General features: G+C 38.9%; 1 protein-coding gene across 2 annotated transcripts in view; it reads right to left on the bottom strand.

Moving 5' to 3' along the window:
- Positions 1-367: 367 nt before the first annotated feature.
- syngr1b (synaptogyrin 1b) overlaps positions 368-16,810 on the bottom strand; it is a 36,382-nt gene continuing 19,939 nt past the window's right edge. The window contains exons 2-4 of one of the 2 annotated variants that reach the window (XM_084714809.1): positions 9,469-9,706; positions 4,918-5,063; positions 368-875 (exon numbers count right to left, since the gene is read on the bottom strand). In XM_084714809.1, the coding sequence (XP_084570935.1) occupies positions 660-875; positions 4,918-5,063; positions 9,469-9,706 (600 nt within the window). In that variant the 3' untranslated portion in view covers positions 368-659. Of the gene's footprint in view, positions 876-3,857; positions 4,700-4,917; positions 5,064-9,468; positions 9,707-16,810 lie in introns of those variants that run through there. The other variant, XM_084714810.1, reaches the window with a different exon arrangement.

The following is a 16,810-nucleotide window of genomic DNA, read 5'->3' as shown; positions in this document are numbered from 1 at the left end:
CCAGCTATCTTTTGCCATTTTGGATGTCATATGTACATTGTTTTGCATACTTAACAATAGTTTGTGTCAGTTTTAAGGTAAAACTTAGGCTTAATGTGTCTAAAACTGGGTGAAAATTATCTATTGGTACTGGTATTGCATCAGTGCTTTGGTGTCCCAAACTGTCTCGATTTTGACCCAGTGATTTTTAGTGCGATAGAAACCATAGAACATATATCCATAGATGCTGCATTGACCTTTGGATCGCACATCAATGTCAACATCAAATTGGACAAGTTAAGACTGGCCTGTAGACTGATATAAGTAAGCGTGGGAGTGGCTTTTATTTATTTATTTTTTTTCTTTTTGGATAAAAAGAACTGTAACGTTTACATTCCTCAACTGATTTCAAGTAGTCATTTTTATGTTCCTCTTTTTTCTTACTCCGTCTAGATCACAAACAATTGAGTGTAACATGAAATTAGTTGAGAAAAGTTACATTATAGTGCTTTTTATCCAAAAAAACATGTACTTCTTCACAGGTCAGTCTTGCCCAGTCCAATATGGTGGTGATGTTGATGTACTGCAGCAATGGGCCAAAGAGGAAAACGCGGCGCCTACATATATGGAAATATGGACAACTTCACTCAGATTCTCCCCCTCTATTTCCCACTAATATCTCAGTAGTCCTGACGCTGGTAGCCGCCGGTACCGTCAAAGGCCCCGTCACTGTTGGCCTGGCCCCCTCCTCCCCCTGGGCTCTCCAGGTCGTCCCCACCGAAGGAGGTGTAAGGGGCTCCGGCTGCGTCCTGGCTGGGGTCCGTGTAGTCCTGGGAGAAGAGGGCTGAGTCGGCCCCCAGCTTGTACCTCTGGAAGGCCAGGAAGGACTGACCCGCCTTGGGGGACAGAGGGATCACAGGCAGAGGATGACGGGGAGGCAAAGAGGAGGACAAACGGATGGGCGAAAGGTGAGGAGAAATGGGCAGGGGTGGAAGCAGAGAGGCAGCGGTGTTAGAGCGGAGGTTTCGGGAGAAGGGAGAGAACAAAGAGAGAGAAGCAAACATTGATTAGCTGGCTTGGAAAGCTTGTGAAGCTTATTAGATACTATGAGTGAGTCATTTAGTCAGTCAGAGCAAGTTAGTTCTACAGGCAGCAGTGCAAAAAGGCCACCCCAGTCCACAGTGGGATACAGACCAAGCAATTAAACTGTGTGGGTGTGTGCATTATTAAACAGCTGAGACTCTGCACTGTGAAACACCACAAATCTCGTTTTTGTTGATGATTAGATGTTTCAAGAAAACAGTGGACAAAAGCCAAAGGTACCATGAGCACATGGAGCAAACACAGACGTTCAGAGAGAAAGAGGAAACCGCAGTCAAGCCTTCAGTGCTGGGGAGCTTCATGAGGGGTTTATTTACTGATGCATTTCAGCTCGATCAGACGTTGGAGACAGATCGAATCTGTCCATTTCCAACCTTTCAGTCTGATACAGCACTCTGTCTCCATCAAATATTTAATGGGGCTGGTTGATTGCAAAATATGAAAAACAAGTTAATGCATTTTCATAAAAAAAAGAGGTATTGTAGTCCTTTTTGATAAAATAATAACTCAATTTACAGACTGAATCCTGAATAATTTTAATTTTTTTGTTCTCATGGCACATTTTAGTATGGTATTCCTGTAATAAAAAATATTTATGACCCAATAACATGCACAGTTACACACCATAAAAATTCTATGAATATGCAATAAAGCAGTTTAAATTAAATTGTCTTAAAACTGTCTGCTTAAACTGTGAAGTCAATCTCAAAAAGCTATAAAAAAAAACAAAACAACTAATCTGCCTACTAAACTTAATAAAAAAGTTGAACAGGGTAAAGTATGAAGATGCATAGAGATTAACAGGGAAAAACTTTGAAATACAAAACACGACAAATTAAAGGAATAGACTGACACTTTGGGAGTCTTAGATAAGATGAGAAGATATATACCACTTTAATGCCTGTCAATATGAACCTGGAGCCTGCAGCTCATTAGCTTAGCTTAAGGATAAAGAGCAAAAACAGGGGAACCATCTAGCCTGGCTCTGTCTGATGGCAACAAAATCCACCTTGCAGCACCTCTGAGGCTTATTAATTAACATGTTATATTTCTTTGCTTGCTTGACCCTGAAGTCCTGTCACTACAGGATATATCACTGCTCGTGGCCACAAAATTGTCTGGCACATATTCCCCCACAACACTGCAACACGATGCTTTCACACAGCTTTTTGCACAAATTAAACAAATGAGATATAACTTGTTAACAAGTGAGCTTTAGATATGCTGGTGGATAGATTTTGTTACCTCCAAATAGAGCCAGGCAGGTTTTTTCCCTCTGTTTTCAGTCTTTATGCAAAATAAACCCTGACAGAGCGGTGCAGGTCTTGATTCACCCTTAAGGGGTTTATTTCGAAATAATGACCTGCTCACTGTACATTATCCTGAATATTACATGGCTACTTACTTTAAAGAATCAATAATTTGACGCAAAATATAGTTTTTAAAGCAATTTTATTGATCTAAAAATGATTTTATGGCTCCCCCAGAGTCTATGATTCTACATTCATAGCAATTGTCTGCTGCTCAGACATAAAGCCCAGTTCAGACCAAAGATTTGTGACAAGATGGGTTGAAACTTGCAACTACTGACAATGCGCTACATTCCTAAAACTTTCCATTTTATACTGATGCAACCAGATGAGACAGTATAGGCTCCATCACAATGACTCCATGTACCTTTATTCTAATTACTGGTCTTTTTTAAGTAGCTGGATATAATTTGTATCATCTTAAAATACACATGAACACAATCATAGTGAGTTGTTTGTTACAGTTGCATTTCTGGTATTGATTAAATGGAAAAAACATAAAATGTGTGCACGTAGGGAGTGTGGTTAAGTGAAGGGAGAGAGCTCACAGCTGTGGGGCAATCAAAGCACAGACTGAATATAGTGAGAGAGCACCGGTAACAAGAAAGCCGGTGGTCAGAGAAATAAAACATATGTGATTGTTTCACGATGGTTACCTAAAACCTTGTGTCATACAGACACAGCTGACAGACACATCGTCTCAGTCGTCCTTCCAAAACTTGACAGACTGACAGTTTGCAATTGACTTGACTGGCTGACTTTGCTATGAGCTGATTGGCTGTTGAAACAGATATCAGACTGCTGCCTGCTGTCGCCTCGAGCTGAGATGGTTCAGTTCACAATGCTGCAACGTCTCCCTGCAACTTTCTAAAGCGGTTGGTCTTGTCATGAATCTTTGGTCTAAACTGGGCTGAACGGACTGAACGCTGTAATCGACCAATCAGAATTGAGTATTTAACAAAGAGATTACCAACTGCTGGCTCAAGTGTCTTATTACGCTGTGTGAGTGTTACCAATCCTCTCATCTAAATCTTGTCCAGAAAGCAATTAAAGGGATAGTTCACCCAAAAATAAAAAAAATAAATCATCATCTACTCACCCTCATGCTGATTAAAGGTCAGGTTTAATTTTTTTTGTCCACAAAATACTGCTACAGGAAAACAGAGTTGCAGAATCCCCCAAACAATGGAAGTGAATGGTGACCAATTCCCAAAAGTAAAAAAAAAAAACTAAACTCAACCCTCAATTGGCATGAGGGTGAGTAGTTAATGACTGAATTTTCATTTTTGGGTGAACTATCCCTTTAAGTGAATTTCCAAAAATTAAACTATTCTTCTAGGTTATGGAGTCTGAAGACTAATGAAAAAAAAAAAAAAAAAACAACAACAAAAGAAATACAAAATGTTTATAGTTTAAAGTAATGCACTCTGATAAATGTGTAAAAACTCATTACAAAGATCGGAGAAATCACACTTTAAACAAAACTCTTTAATATAAAACTGTCACCTTTACAATTCTGAACCCTCTAGTGAAAAGACAAAGCACCAAACACTCTGTAAACCTTTACGTTAACTGCAAGAAGAAGTGGCGGCCTGTTCTGTAAATCGAGAATGCATTTGTTCAAGGGCTCCAGGTTTGTGAGTAGCTGTCACACATCAAACTGCTGAAAACCAAAACATAAAAATTAACCAATGACCCAAAATATCCAAAGAAACATTTTGCAGGTGTTTCTTATCTTTTGACTTCTTTTTCTATCAAAGTTTTCAAAAGATTACACGAATATGTAATATTATTTTTCGGTTAGAAGCGTTTTTAAAAATTTCAGTGGGCAGGGAGCTCTCATTCCAAAACAGATCACAGGAGTTTAAGTGGGCATTTGAGGCCAGAAATCTCAGCATTTGGCGGTGTAACTGTTGAGTCACACGTATTGATTGAACAATTGAATCAACCCACCTGCACATACATTATCATTATAATGTGCTTGGATCAGGAAATAAGTTAACTTTGGCTGGCAAAAAAAACATTAAGCAACATCTTACTGGCGACAATTATTCCTCTTGCTGCTGGATTACAAAAAAACACTCAGTTTCAGCAGTATTTGATGTGAACAGGCGCCCTTAAACAAGCGCAGCCACAGTCAAGTAACGGGAGTGTGTGGGACCAGCTGTAGAGGGTTAAAGGCAGCATGAGGAGAAGACAGAGCAGAGTCAGACAAAAGGTTGATTGGGCTGAGGGGGGAACAGCTTGGTGTATTCCTCTTCAAACGACACATTCTTTAGCTTCTCCATAGAGAAGAGAGTCTGAGCACCCTGTTGGAACAACATCCACACACTTATCAGTTCACATGCACGCATATACAAAATAACTCCAATTAATTCCAAGCACAAACCAAGAAGAAGATGGAGGAACAGTAGTCAAGGCATACGTACATTCAACCTTCTTAATAACCCCATCTATCGCCACCTAATGGCAGGTGTTGTGCCATGTTGTGTTAAACAGTGCAGCAGTGATGTGTGCAGGTCCTTACCCAGGTGAAGATGGAGAAGAAGGAGAAGGTGATGGCTGCCCGGGCAGCGTCCCCTCCCTCTCTCAGTGGGTTGTCGTCAAACTTGGTCACCTGCCACTGGTTCGCCAAGAAACAGAAACCCACAAACCACATGAAGGACCAGAACGCTGGAAAGAACCACAAGCACAGAGAGTGTTAAATGTGACATGAAACCTTCCGAGATACAACATTTTGTCTTGACCTTTTGGAGTTAAAGCAGACTAACGACAAATTTATGAAAGCATGTATATCTCTGCTTAGATTATAACTGGGTGACATTATTTTAGAGATGTAAGGGAAAGGAATACTTACACTTTTTGAGAAATATCCCTGTTGGCTTTCTTGCCAAGACTTACATGAGAACATTAATACCTCACGTCTGTACACTACATATTAAGCTTGAGCCAGGAGGTGGTTAGCTTAGCTTAGCATTAAAACTGAAAGCAGTTGTAAAACCCAGACTGTTTGTTTCTACCTGCTTCCAGTCTTAATGCTAAGCTAGGTAAACTGCCTGCTTGTTCTTGCTTCATATTTATAGTAGAGACACAAGAGTGGAATCGGTTTTCTAATCTCGGCAGTCTCAGTCAGACTCGACAAGAAAGTAAATTAGCATGTTTCCAATCCAAATTTTAACTACTAGTTTGAGGGACAATCAGCAACGGATGATTTTTAAAGAGATTTTGTTTTTTTTTTGGTTTTCCCCTTAAGCGACTTGACATTCAAAGAATAGATGGTGCTGAACTCTGTATAGATTGTAAAACCCTCTGTGGCAATTCTATTTTTATTTTGGACTATATGAATAAAATATTTTTCTTTAACACTGACATGGGAAGGACAGGTGAAAAAGGCCACAGGTATACAGTGCAAAATAAAATTGTATATCATCAACGTAACAATCAAGGAAACTGTCTGCCCTTTTCCACCAAATTAGCCCTGGTTCGTTCTGTTTGACACCCTTGGAGCCTTGGTGCTGTTATGTGAACCAGCCCGTATTTCCATCAGTTTTGAGTGAAACCACTGTAATCAAGGATGTCACACAATGCACAACAACCTGTGAAAAATGACATGCCCACCTTGGTTCCCAAGGAAAACCTGCCATTTTTTTTGGTTGGAAAATGTCTATGAGAAAACCGTTATGGGTTAATTGAAAACAACAAGGGACCAAGGACTGACCCTTGTGGAACACCACATGTAAAACTGGAAGAGAAACGTCAGGAATTATCCCTCAGAAGAGATATAGTTCTTTCCTGCTGGCTAGTTCCTATCACACGTTTTTCTGCAGCTGAAAGTGTGGCAGTGAGGGAGACAATCAGAAACATTCATGTCTGATCAGGACACATGCACAAGATGTTCCCTTGTCTCAGTAAGGTACCAAGCATTTTATATTACATCACAGAGAGAAGAAGACAGCAAGTGTATGAGTGATGAGAATGGGGAAGGAGAATCTTGTATGTGACAGGAGCGGCCTCATTAACCGACTCAACACTTGACTATCTTGTCATCATGTCTCAGTTCACTGCAGTGCAGCAGAGACGGAGAGGAAGCCACTGGCCGAGACACCAAAGCATAATGTCTCAGCGGCTTGTTATTGCCAGAAGAGTACTTCGCTACTTATTATCCCTCTCACACCTTCTCTCCTTTTGTTGTGATGATAACCTAACCACCAATCTCTGCAGTCTATGAAATGTTATTTTTTTTATCGACCGAGAGGAGTTTTCATATTTTCCCTGAGGGTGGGGTGTTTTGGGGCTTTTGATCCACTGGAAAATCTGTCTAAGGAAAGGAGAACAAAAAATGTTCTCCGATCCTTATAACCTGATAAAACTGCAAGAAAAGACCTTGACCCCCTAGCCCAATACATTGCAATCTGCAAAACTGGTGTGAAAGAGTAGAAATGACTGAGCCGGCAAGAGAGCAATGCTGACACACAATATGTAGACCTTTTCTGCATCAGATTTCTATAGATGGCAACTAGACTGTTTCTTTGGAGTGGATTTAACACTGGAAACAGTTGCTGACAAATTATTCTTATTTATTGTAAGTCATCAGCAGTAATTAGTAAGGTTGGAAATCGAGAACCACTTCCAAAATTACAATCCAAAAGGAATCATTAAGAAATTTTTAATTCAGTTCTGCTTATTGATTCCTGTTCAACTTTCACTGGTGCTGTTTTCAAATGAAGGGATGTAAAAATTGTGAAAAGAGTGAGAACCACCAGAATTTAAACCGACACCTTCACAGTGCTTGTTTTTTCCAACCAATAGTACAAACTAGAGTTGGGTGATGACAATGTCCACAATGAAATATCGCCAAAGAATGATGACATTATTTTTTAGTAGGGGAGTGTAGGGTTGGCTGCTCCGTAACAGAAGAGCCAACTTGCTCCCCAGCTCACCGCTGTAGTCACCATCGATTCTCACCATCGCTCTGACGGCAACCTCCAGCTGTCTCACACAAACAGATCAATTCTCACATTCCTGCCAGGCGAGTGTCCAAAATACATCCCTAAAGTTAAGCGGCTATCTATGTGAGGATGCTAGGCTATGAAAACAACAGTGGCATCATTGAAAGACGCACACTAACACAGAAAAAAAATTCTGTTGCTACCACTGTTCAGACCTAACTGTGCAGGTTTATTAAGAAAATAATAAATGGGCAGTGATGAAAAGAGTGCTGAAAATCTGTACTCAAGTACAAGTACAGTTACATTATTGAAACTTTGCTTAGTTACAAATTAAAGTACTGATGTTAGAAAAATATAAAGTAACAGTACAGTATATGTATCAGATCACCTGATTGGCTACAAAAGTGCAGATGGAAGATTTGGTTATGTATTCAAATTGTACTCAGTTATGATTTTAAAAGTGACTGAGTAGATTACATAGTGTAATGCATACTTAAGTACAAATAAAAGTACAGACTTTAAAAATCTACTCAGAAAAGTACAAGTACCCAAAAAAAACTACTTAATTACAAGAATTTGAGTATTTTTAATTAGTTACTTCCACCCCTATAAATGGGACATGGAGACATAATGTTAGCGCAACAACCAACAACAACTGTTTCTCCTACAAGTCAAAAATAGAACAAAACTCCTGCCAGCCCTCAAATACAGAAGGCTTTTAAATTACGATGTTACGATGGTAGAGAGCTCACTGGTCGATGTTTATCAGCCATCGGTGAGTGACGATGATATCAACCATTGTCCCAACCTTAGTACAAACTTCAAGACTATTAAACACAAATATTTTTTAAAGTAATTCAAAGGAAGCACAGCAAATTCTCATATTTTTGAACCTGGAAACATGAAATGTTTTTGCATGACAAATGACGATTATAAACTCGTCGTTTGTAATGAGCAGAATCAGAATCATTAAATCTAAATGTTATGCAACCCTAGTAATAAGATTCAAATTTTGAGCAGAAACATATCTGTTCCTTCCTAATTTTACCAGATCTACTTTCAGTATCGTGTTGTTATTGTTACAAAATCCACTTAGACTTTTTTAATTTCAAACTCCTGAGGAACAATTTTCACACAGATTATCTGTCTCATCCATCCATTAGCATTGCATCAAATGACTGTGTGTGATATGAAAAGGGTTGCTCGCAGTGCCAAATCCACTGAAAATCAGCAACCAACTACTGCACAGTGTGTGCTGCACAACTTTTAGCCTCTTGTAGTCTCTTTTGTGCCTGCCTGAATGTGCTGTAATGCTTTCCATAATAACTTAATAACCTAATAGTACTGCAGTATCCCAGGAGGTGGGCGTATATCTCAAAACTTTATGAGCAAATTTCCATAAAATGTGAAATCCTTGGGCCATTGAACGACTGATCAGATTAGGTTGGTTTGGGGTACACTGGCGATCATGAAATCTATTTTTGTAACTCATGGCGGTAATAATTTTTGGGTAGTGCAGCAAGCTAGAAAACTGCATTTGGTGGGACATGTGCTCTGTAATTGCTTTGTGGTAATTTATTTTATTAGCTTTTAAATGTTACTGCCTTACAAGCTGTCAGTGCTTTATGAATCTGTTTTGAAAGGGCTATTCAACTGCAACTTATTTGTCCCAGGTTCATTTGTGTCAATTCTGCAGCACAGGGCGTCTTTATACCCCTGTTCATGCATCTGTCTCTGTGTTAAAACCATTGCGTCAACATTGCCTCTTAAGAAGCACCAATCGTCTGTGGGAAGGAAAATTTAGCAACAAAACGTTATTGCAGCCCTTGGTTGCACTCAATTAGTTCAGATTTAATTTAAAATATGTTAAAAATGGATTTTGAAAAAAGAAAAAAATGGCATTCCTTTTATTGTAGTGCTTGGCTGATGTTTACATGGCTGTTATAATACAGCCCAGTCTGTGTTTGTGTAGACTGGTTCAGGGATAAATGTGTGAGTCTTTAAATGTCTAAAAATGTGTGTTAAAAAAAACAAAGGAAAACAAGATGCTTCACAGAAACTATCCACTACGTTGTATCTTTATTGTCAAGACATGACGTATATGAAGTCTGCGTAGATAGTGACTTTACCTGACAATCCGATATCAGCCAGCACTGCCTTCTTACGGTCTTTGACGCTGCTGATCTGAGGGAAGTAGACATCCAGAGCCAGGAAGGCCATGCAGCACAGGAAGGCCATGGAGCCCATAAAGACGCCATAATTACAGGCGTTCTGGTTGCGGTTGAAGATGCAGTACTCCTCCACTTCGCTGGGACGGTTGATGTAGCCCTCGTTGGCGATGCAGCCGAAGATCACGATGGAGAAGAGCTGCAGAGGAGAAGAGAAGAAGGTGAGGGACCGTGAGAAAAGACGAAAGGCAGCCCTTTGAAGCACATGGTGCTGTCGGGGCCTTTGGATAAAGTACCATCAATAAACATCATTATTTTTAAGGGCAGCACACACTGGAGATGTACGGTGAGCCAAAAGACCTCTTGATAACATTAGCATTTTTCAACCAAGACCCTATTTTTCTATGTTTTTGTGTCTAAGTGACTCATGAGTACAAGAATTTTTGAAATTTGTCCAGTATAGAGGGAGAGTGCTGCAGCCAGTAACGTGCACCATCATAGTAAATCCATTAAACGTGCTTGTTTTGCTCAGGAAAGGGTCACTACAGAGATACACCTTTTTTTTAAAGCGTAAAATAAGTTTTGTTTAACCAGAAACAGCTATTTTATTGTTGTCGTCAAGCTAACCAGACTCCCTTTGCAAAACTGCTCCGGTTGGATCAAAATAAACCTTTAATTCACTGCGTTACACGTGAAAATATTGTGGCTGTACACAGTTTCTCTTGTCTGCTTCTCTGACCTCCCTTTATTCACGTCTAAAACTGTGAATTAAAGGGTTTATTTTAACCAAAGTAGAGTTGGTGATTGTTGGAGCAGTGGAAAGACAAGCTAAGTCGTTTCTGGTGAGTTTTATTTTGTTCCTTTTTTGTTTGAAAGAAGAAAATGATTTGCAAAGGCAGTCTGGTTAGTCTGGAAAGAGCAATAACACAACTGTTGAACAGAATCTCTCCCTGTTGTCAGAATAGAGATCTGAGCAAGCGGCAAAACAAGCACTTTTAGTGGACGTAGTTGTGCAGTTTCCCGTAGGGACTACGTTGTAGCTCAGTTTCGCTTCATCCACCTGCAGCAGTCTCCCTCAATACTGGACCAATTTAAAAAAACGTTGTCCCCATTAGTGACTTAGACACAGAAACATGGGAAAATGGCCCACATACCAACGGTGTCCTCGCACATGTCAGGATACTCCTCTGTCCCATGTCTCAGCATCATGTTTCCCGTTTGGCACAAACTGACTACTGTGCTTTAACTATTTCCTCAATTTGTTCAGCACATCTAGTGTGTGCTCTCAATGTCAACTCATGCCTGATGATTGACACAAAATTACAGAACATGGAGTGTTTTATGGTAAACCTGAATCTATGAAACAATAATTCTTAGGCGACTGAGGCATGTGGTCACACTGGAAAATACACAAAGGCATTAACTTAAAATAAAATAGGGCTGTGCCTGACAATTTTTTCTATTATCTAATAATCCACAGATTATTTTCTTGAACACCAATCATCAAATTGCTCTGTTTTGTCTGAGCAACAAGTGCAAAACCTGCAGACATTCAATTTAACCGGAAGCAGCAAAATAACAAAAATAACTGTCAACTTGTCATTTAAATTCTGATGAAAACCACTTGAAAAAAAATGTCTTCAGTTCAAAACAGTTCTATTATGTATGTGTTATAATACAAGTTATTACATTATCTGAGAATTCATCCTGTTTTTAATTTTAATTACAGTTTTATTGGCTTTACGGCAGCAGGATATTTTACAACAATTTAAGTGAGTAAATGTTGGTCTTGTTTTAATTTGCCTTTGCAAAGACTGTGTTTGAAATCTGCTTGCTGTGATCCCACTGTTTGCTCCTGAACATGATAAGAGAACTGACGGGTGTTTATTTTCGTTCACTGATCTGAACTCGCCACTCAGTGTTGTATTTGCAAACCATCGCTTCTCCTCAACCCGTTCTCCAGTCACATGTTTTGTAACAATTCACAAAAGCCCTCCACACCCCAAAAAGAATACCACCTGCTGTATTCAGACGGTATATTTAGCATGACCGGGTAATTTATGAATAAGAAAATGGTTCAGCGTGACGCTCTCAGCCCATAATGTCACGACAACCCTGCAGGGGAGTTTTTATGAATAATCCCTCATGTCTTTTTCAAACAGTTTCGCTCATAGTGCCTCTGGGTTTTCTTTCTTCAAATATGAGTTTGACTGGAGAAAAATTAGCCTTTCTCTGCTTGTGTGCAATTTAGTTTGACAGCTACAGAACAGAACATACAGTGATATGAATAATATAATACTTATATATTGCTCATGGGAGATGTTACATGACGAGGACACATTGGCTGTATACAATGTGGAAAATAATCAGCTGTGTGAAAATAGGATTTAATCATATTTGGTAACAAATAACTACATTTGTTCAGATTATGTTTGAACAAATGTCTGTAAAATTACAGTTGATCACATTCTGTTGTATTATTGCCTTGAACTTACTGACTGTCATTTCTGTCCAGGGACTGTACATGCAAATTACCTAACTGTGGAGTAATTATTTTAATTGCGCACGGTCTCTCTTAAATCTCTCTCTTAAATAAACAATCAGTTCAGACAAATTAAGTTACCTTTTGGTATTTTTTTTGTGTAGAAATTCACCAACTTTTTCATTTTGTGTTATCACAAAATGTTTTAGCATCATTTAATGCTCTAAAAAGAAAATACTGGAGGGCAGGTTTATTCCTAATAAGAAGATTTTTAATTTTTTTTTAATTTTATGTTTTATCATCCTGCGATGAACTGGTGACTTGTCCAGGGTGAACCCCGCCTCTCACCCAATGCCAGCTGGGATAGGCTCCAGCCGCCCGCAACCCTTCCGGAATAAGTGGTCACAGAAAATGAATGAATGAATGAATGAATGTTTTATAATGTTTTCCTGCCCAAGGACTGTTGATGAAATTTGGCTGTCAAGCTTACTCTGGCACAATCAATGACTGTCTATTGTCCCTGTTTAATGAACAAATAAATAAATGTATTCACAGTAAAGCAGTAGCTTTTTTTAATTAATCATGGATGACGTACGCATGCGCTAAAAGTGCAGAAATATGACTAGATTGTAGGCTTATATTGAAACAAAAATCTCACAAAACTTTTTTAAATTACATCCCACTGATCTTTTAATTTAAGCATTTTCATTAGAAATTTTGTAGTATTTTGTTTACATGGTTTTAAATTAATTTACTATTAATTATTAAAATTCCTCAGTGCACCATTAGAGGGAGCATCAGGACCGCCAGCTTTAATAATGCCACTGTTTGAGTTTTCTTTGCTCTAAACAACGCTATAGGTGCTTTCCATAGCAACATTATTATATCGCTAAATGCATGCAATCATAAGAGATAAGCTTGGTTGTCTACATGAAGTTAAATTAACACAGCAAAGAACACACAAGCATTTCTCCTCCACTTCACCTGAATCTTTGAAAGCAAAATTGCACTTCAGGTGGAAATCAATCTTCATGAACAACTTGTCTTGTTTTGTTTGTTTGATATTTTGGGAAATACGTGTATTTACTTCCTTGCCAGGAGCTATGAAAATGATGAATACCATTCTCTGAACTGTCAACTCAAGAAAAGGCTACAGCCAGCAGCGGGTTAGTTTAGCATTAAGCTTTAGTATCATTAAGACTGGAAAGGAGGGAATGGTTAGCTTTGCTCTGTTCACAGGTAATAAAATCCTCTTTTACACCTCAGTTCTCAGATGTATCACCAAATTAGATATAATGTCTCAATTAGTGATATTTAAAGGCGCTGGTAGGCACCTTTAGTCTGAGCCAGACTTGTTGTTATACCTTGTAAGTGTATTTCCAAAAATGTTAAATCATTTCTTTAATTCCTGCATCTGACGCCTGGGTCAGATTATCTATTCGGAGCAGTGGGGACAGAGATATACAGTGGGTGTGTTTCTTATGAAAAGGAATTTATCTGAAACACTTTACCAAGTGATCCTGTAAATTCATGGATAAGCTTTGAGTTAAGTTACTTTAAATCTGAAATAACTGTTTTTTTTTTTACCACTTGGGGGCAGTAGACACAAGTTCTGAACACAACATCGAGATATCATCACTTTTACTGTAAATTGATATGGAGAACAGGTTGGCAAACAGTTGCTTGTTTACACATCCAGCACTTACAGAGCAACATTATTCTTCATTTAGAATCATATTTCTGGCAAACCTGGCACGTTAGTCCAATATTCACTCTTTTAGCTCTGTTTTTGGTCTCTACCAACTCTTTGGCAAAATGTCTGACTCTTAAGCTACTAAGTGCTCCACTAGGTTACTAAAAGTGTCTGTCTGTCAGCAGGCAGTCCACCGTGGGTTTTTAGTTGCTCTTTGCTGAAAACAGCTGCCTGTTTGTGGCCAAAAATGACGCCTGTGTCAACAGTAAAGTTGGAGGCTGAATGCAGCTACATGTAAACAAAAAGCTGAAACACACTATAAATCTCTGTAGGTTCTTCACTACAAGTGAGCCCTTTTACATTGTTCATAAATTGTCATTTGAGGCATCATTATTATTATTATAATAAAAATATCAACTGTGGTTGCTTTAAAGCTCTTGTGTGCAGCAACATTTCACTAATTGTAGCATTAAATTCAATTCAATACTATCACAATACTTGATATGTATAGCTCTTTTAAGCACTGTGATTCAGTATTAAGATTTACTGCAAATTCTGTTAGCTTTTTCAACATTAGCTAATCGGTTGAAGTTGAATCATACACTTGTAGAGACTGAATATCTTGACTGATGTTTCCAAAAACAATTCACAACACACACGTCAGTCAGTAAGCCATTCTGAGTTTTATTTTAGCAGCATCATTGCTATACGGCATTTAAACGTATTAAGTAATATGTTTTTTAAGCAAACTGCTACTCTTAGCTGTTCCTACTCATCATGCCAGCGCTATATTAAGATAATAAATAAAATAAGATCTTAGACTAAAATAGAAAATATCAGAGCCTTTGGGAAGTTTGAGTTTGAGTTTCGACCCTCTGAAAATGTTGTCGCCGGTCAGTGTGGACTGTAGAAACCAGAGAAGAAGATTGAGTTAAGTCAGCAACTATTAGTTCACTTCCACAGAGCAGAGGAAATACATGCATGAACACATGAGCGCACATGTTGTTTTATGTTAAGCATGTGAAGTAAGATTTTGTTTGTAACATTACCATAATTGTGTTAATGGAAATTCCCATTATGTGTTAGCATATAAATAAGGTATAATTATCGATTCCAGAATTTAAAAATTAATTCAGGAATCATTTAAATCAGAAAATTAGAATCACAATACTAATTTTCAACCTCCTGTACTTAACTTACTTTCTTCTTTGCAGGATTGTCTATTTCCTCTTGGAAAAAACATGAAAGAGAATCATAAATATGCACCTAAATACAGCAGATAGGGACTTTACATAACCCTGGTGTGTATTCATGCTGTGTGTGCGTATGTTAACACACTGCTGTATGTGACACTAATGCATTACCGTGTGCTGAAAAGTCATACTGCACTTGAAAATTAACTATTTCAAAGACACGGTATTGTGTATTGTTTTTGACAAAACAAATCTTGTGAATGTGATTTTAGCGATTATTGTTTCGGTGTTTCATTCAACTGGTTGATTTCACGATCCTCTTGTGACTCTTGGCTGCATGAAATCCTTTTAAAACCGAGTGTCTAGTTTAAAAAAAATGCATGGGGGCAAGTGGAAAAGTAATGCTGCTTTTCTTAATTGCAAGAACGTGCTGGTGAAGTTTTATAGCGACAGCGATGTTCGAGGTGGTCGAAGAAAGAGGATAGCGACAAAATGGAGTCAATCATACTGTGGGAGGAGGTTACTATAACATAATCTGATCCCTCCCTCCTTTACGCTCCTCTGCATCCCTCTTCTTTCCGCCTCTCTCCTCTTTCTCTTTTCTTTATTTTCTTCTCTTCTCCTGTCTGCCTTTGCCTCGAGGAGCGGAGACACAAAGGGCTACAAAATGGAGTCAATAACAGGAGCAGGTTACTAAGATACCATCTAATCCCTCTCTCTTCTCCTCTCCTCCTCCTCCTCCTCTTCCTCCAATCAGTACAGCATTACAGGAACACCTTTTCTGAGGCCATAAATATAAGACCACACACACACACACAAACACCCACAGCGTCAGTGTTCCACCCGGCAGTGCAGTGTAGCGGTCCACTTTGTACTTCGGTTGATAACAGCAGATCAGACAACTCCATCCAACTGACAAACCCTCAGACCGAACCTCCGGGGAGCGAGTTCTGTCTGGATGAGGCCGAGGCTCAGTGTGTTTATGTTTGTCTGCAGTCTGCGTGTGGAGTCTGCTGTGGTGACTGATGGATTCTCAATGTGTGTCTGTGTGTGTGTGTGTGTGTGTGTGATCGAGAGAGTAAAAGAGAGACAGAAAGCTACACTCTTAGAAATAAAGGTGCACACTAGAATCATGTAGGGTTCTAGGGCTTGTCCCGTAGAAGAACTCATTTGTTTCCTGGCAGAACCCTTTATAATTCCACTTAGAGGCTTCTACCTGGAAGCCAACAAACAGAGTTACAGTGCTGAAACACTAACAAAGTGACTGTAACTTGCTAGATTTCAGCACGTCCCTGCATAGTTTTAGCACCCTGCGTCTACCAGGGAGGAAAAGTTAAATTCAAAAGCTCTTATCCTCAAAATTCAAAACTCAAATACTTTAATACGAACAACTATTTAATTGCATCAACAGGTAAGATCATCATTTAACCTAACAAAGAACAAAATCAAGCATTTCATAGCTGAGTTATCTTAAAGTTCTACAGTTTGTCTTGTCAAATTGAAGACTGTAATCTAGTTAAAACGTTACTGAGTGTCAGGATCACGCAGTTTCCCCGTTCATTCTGCTGACGCCTCTCGTCTGTATCCACTTTTGTCGTCTTTAAGACTTGTTTTTTTTGGTTCAGCAGCCTCTAAAAACTTAGTTCTGGGTCCCAGCACATAGCAGATTTTAGTGATAAGAGTCAATGGAGAGTCATGGATTGTTTCCCCTCCACTGTGGGCGGGGCTTAAAGGTGCTCTGTCGCTATAAGGGTTTCAAAAATAACCCTCTTCTGAGGGTTCTGCAAAGATTATCTTCTACATCTACAGGTGAGGCAAAAAGCAACAAGACACAACAACACAAGTAAGAGAACTTGAAAAAGGGTTCTTTGGATGCAAAGGATTCTTAATGAAACCTTGTTTATAAAAAAAAAAAAAATGGGGGGGGGCAAAGGT

The sequence above is a fragment of the Lutjanus erythropterus genome, chromosome 3 (genome assembly GCF_056507025.1).
Source record: "Lutjanus erythropterus isolate fLutEry1 chromosome 3, fLutEry1.hap2, whole genome shotgun sequence".
Classification (NCBI taxonomy): domain Eukaryota; kingdom Metazoa; phylum Chordata; class Actinopteri; order Lutjaniformes; family Lutjanidae; genus Lutjanus; species Lutjanus erythropterus.
The sequence above is the reverse complement of the archived record's forward strand: the minus strand, read 5'-3'. Positions and strand labels throughout refer to the sequence as shown.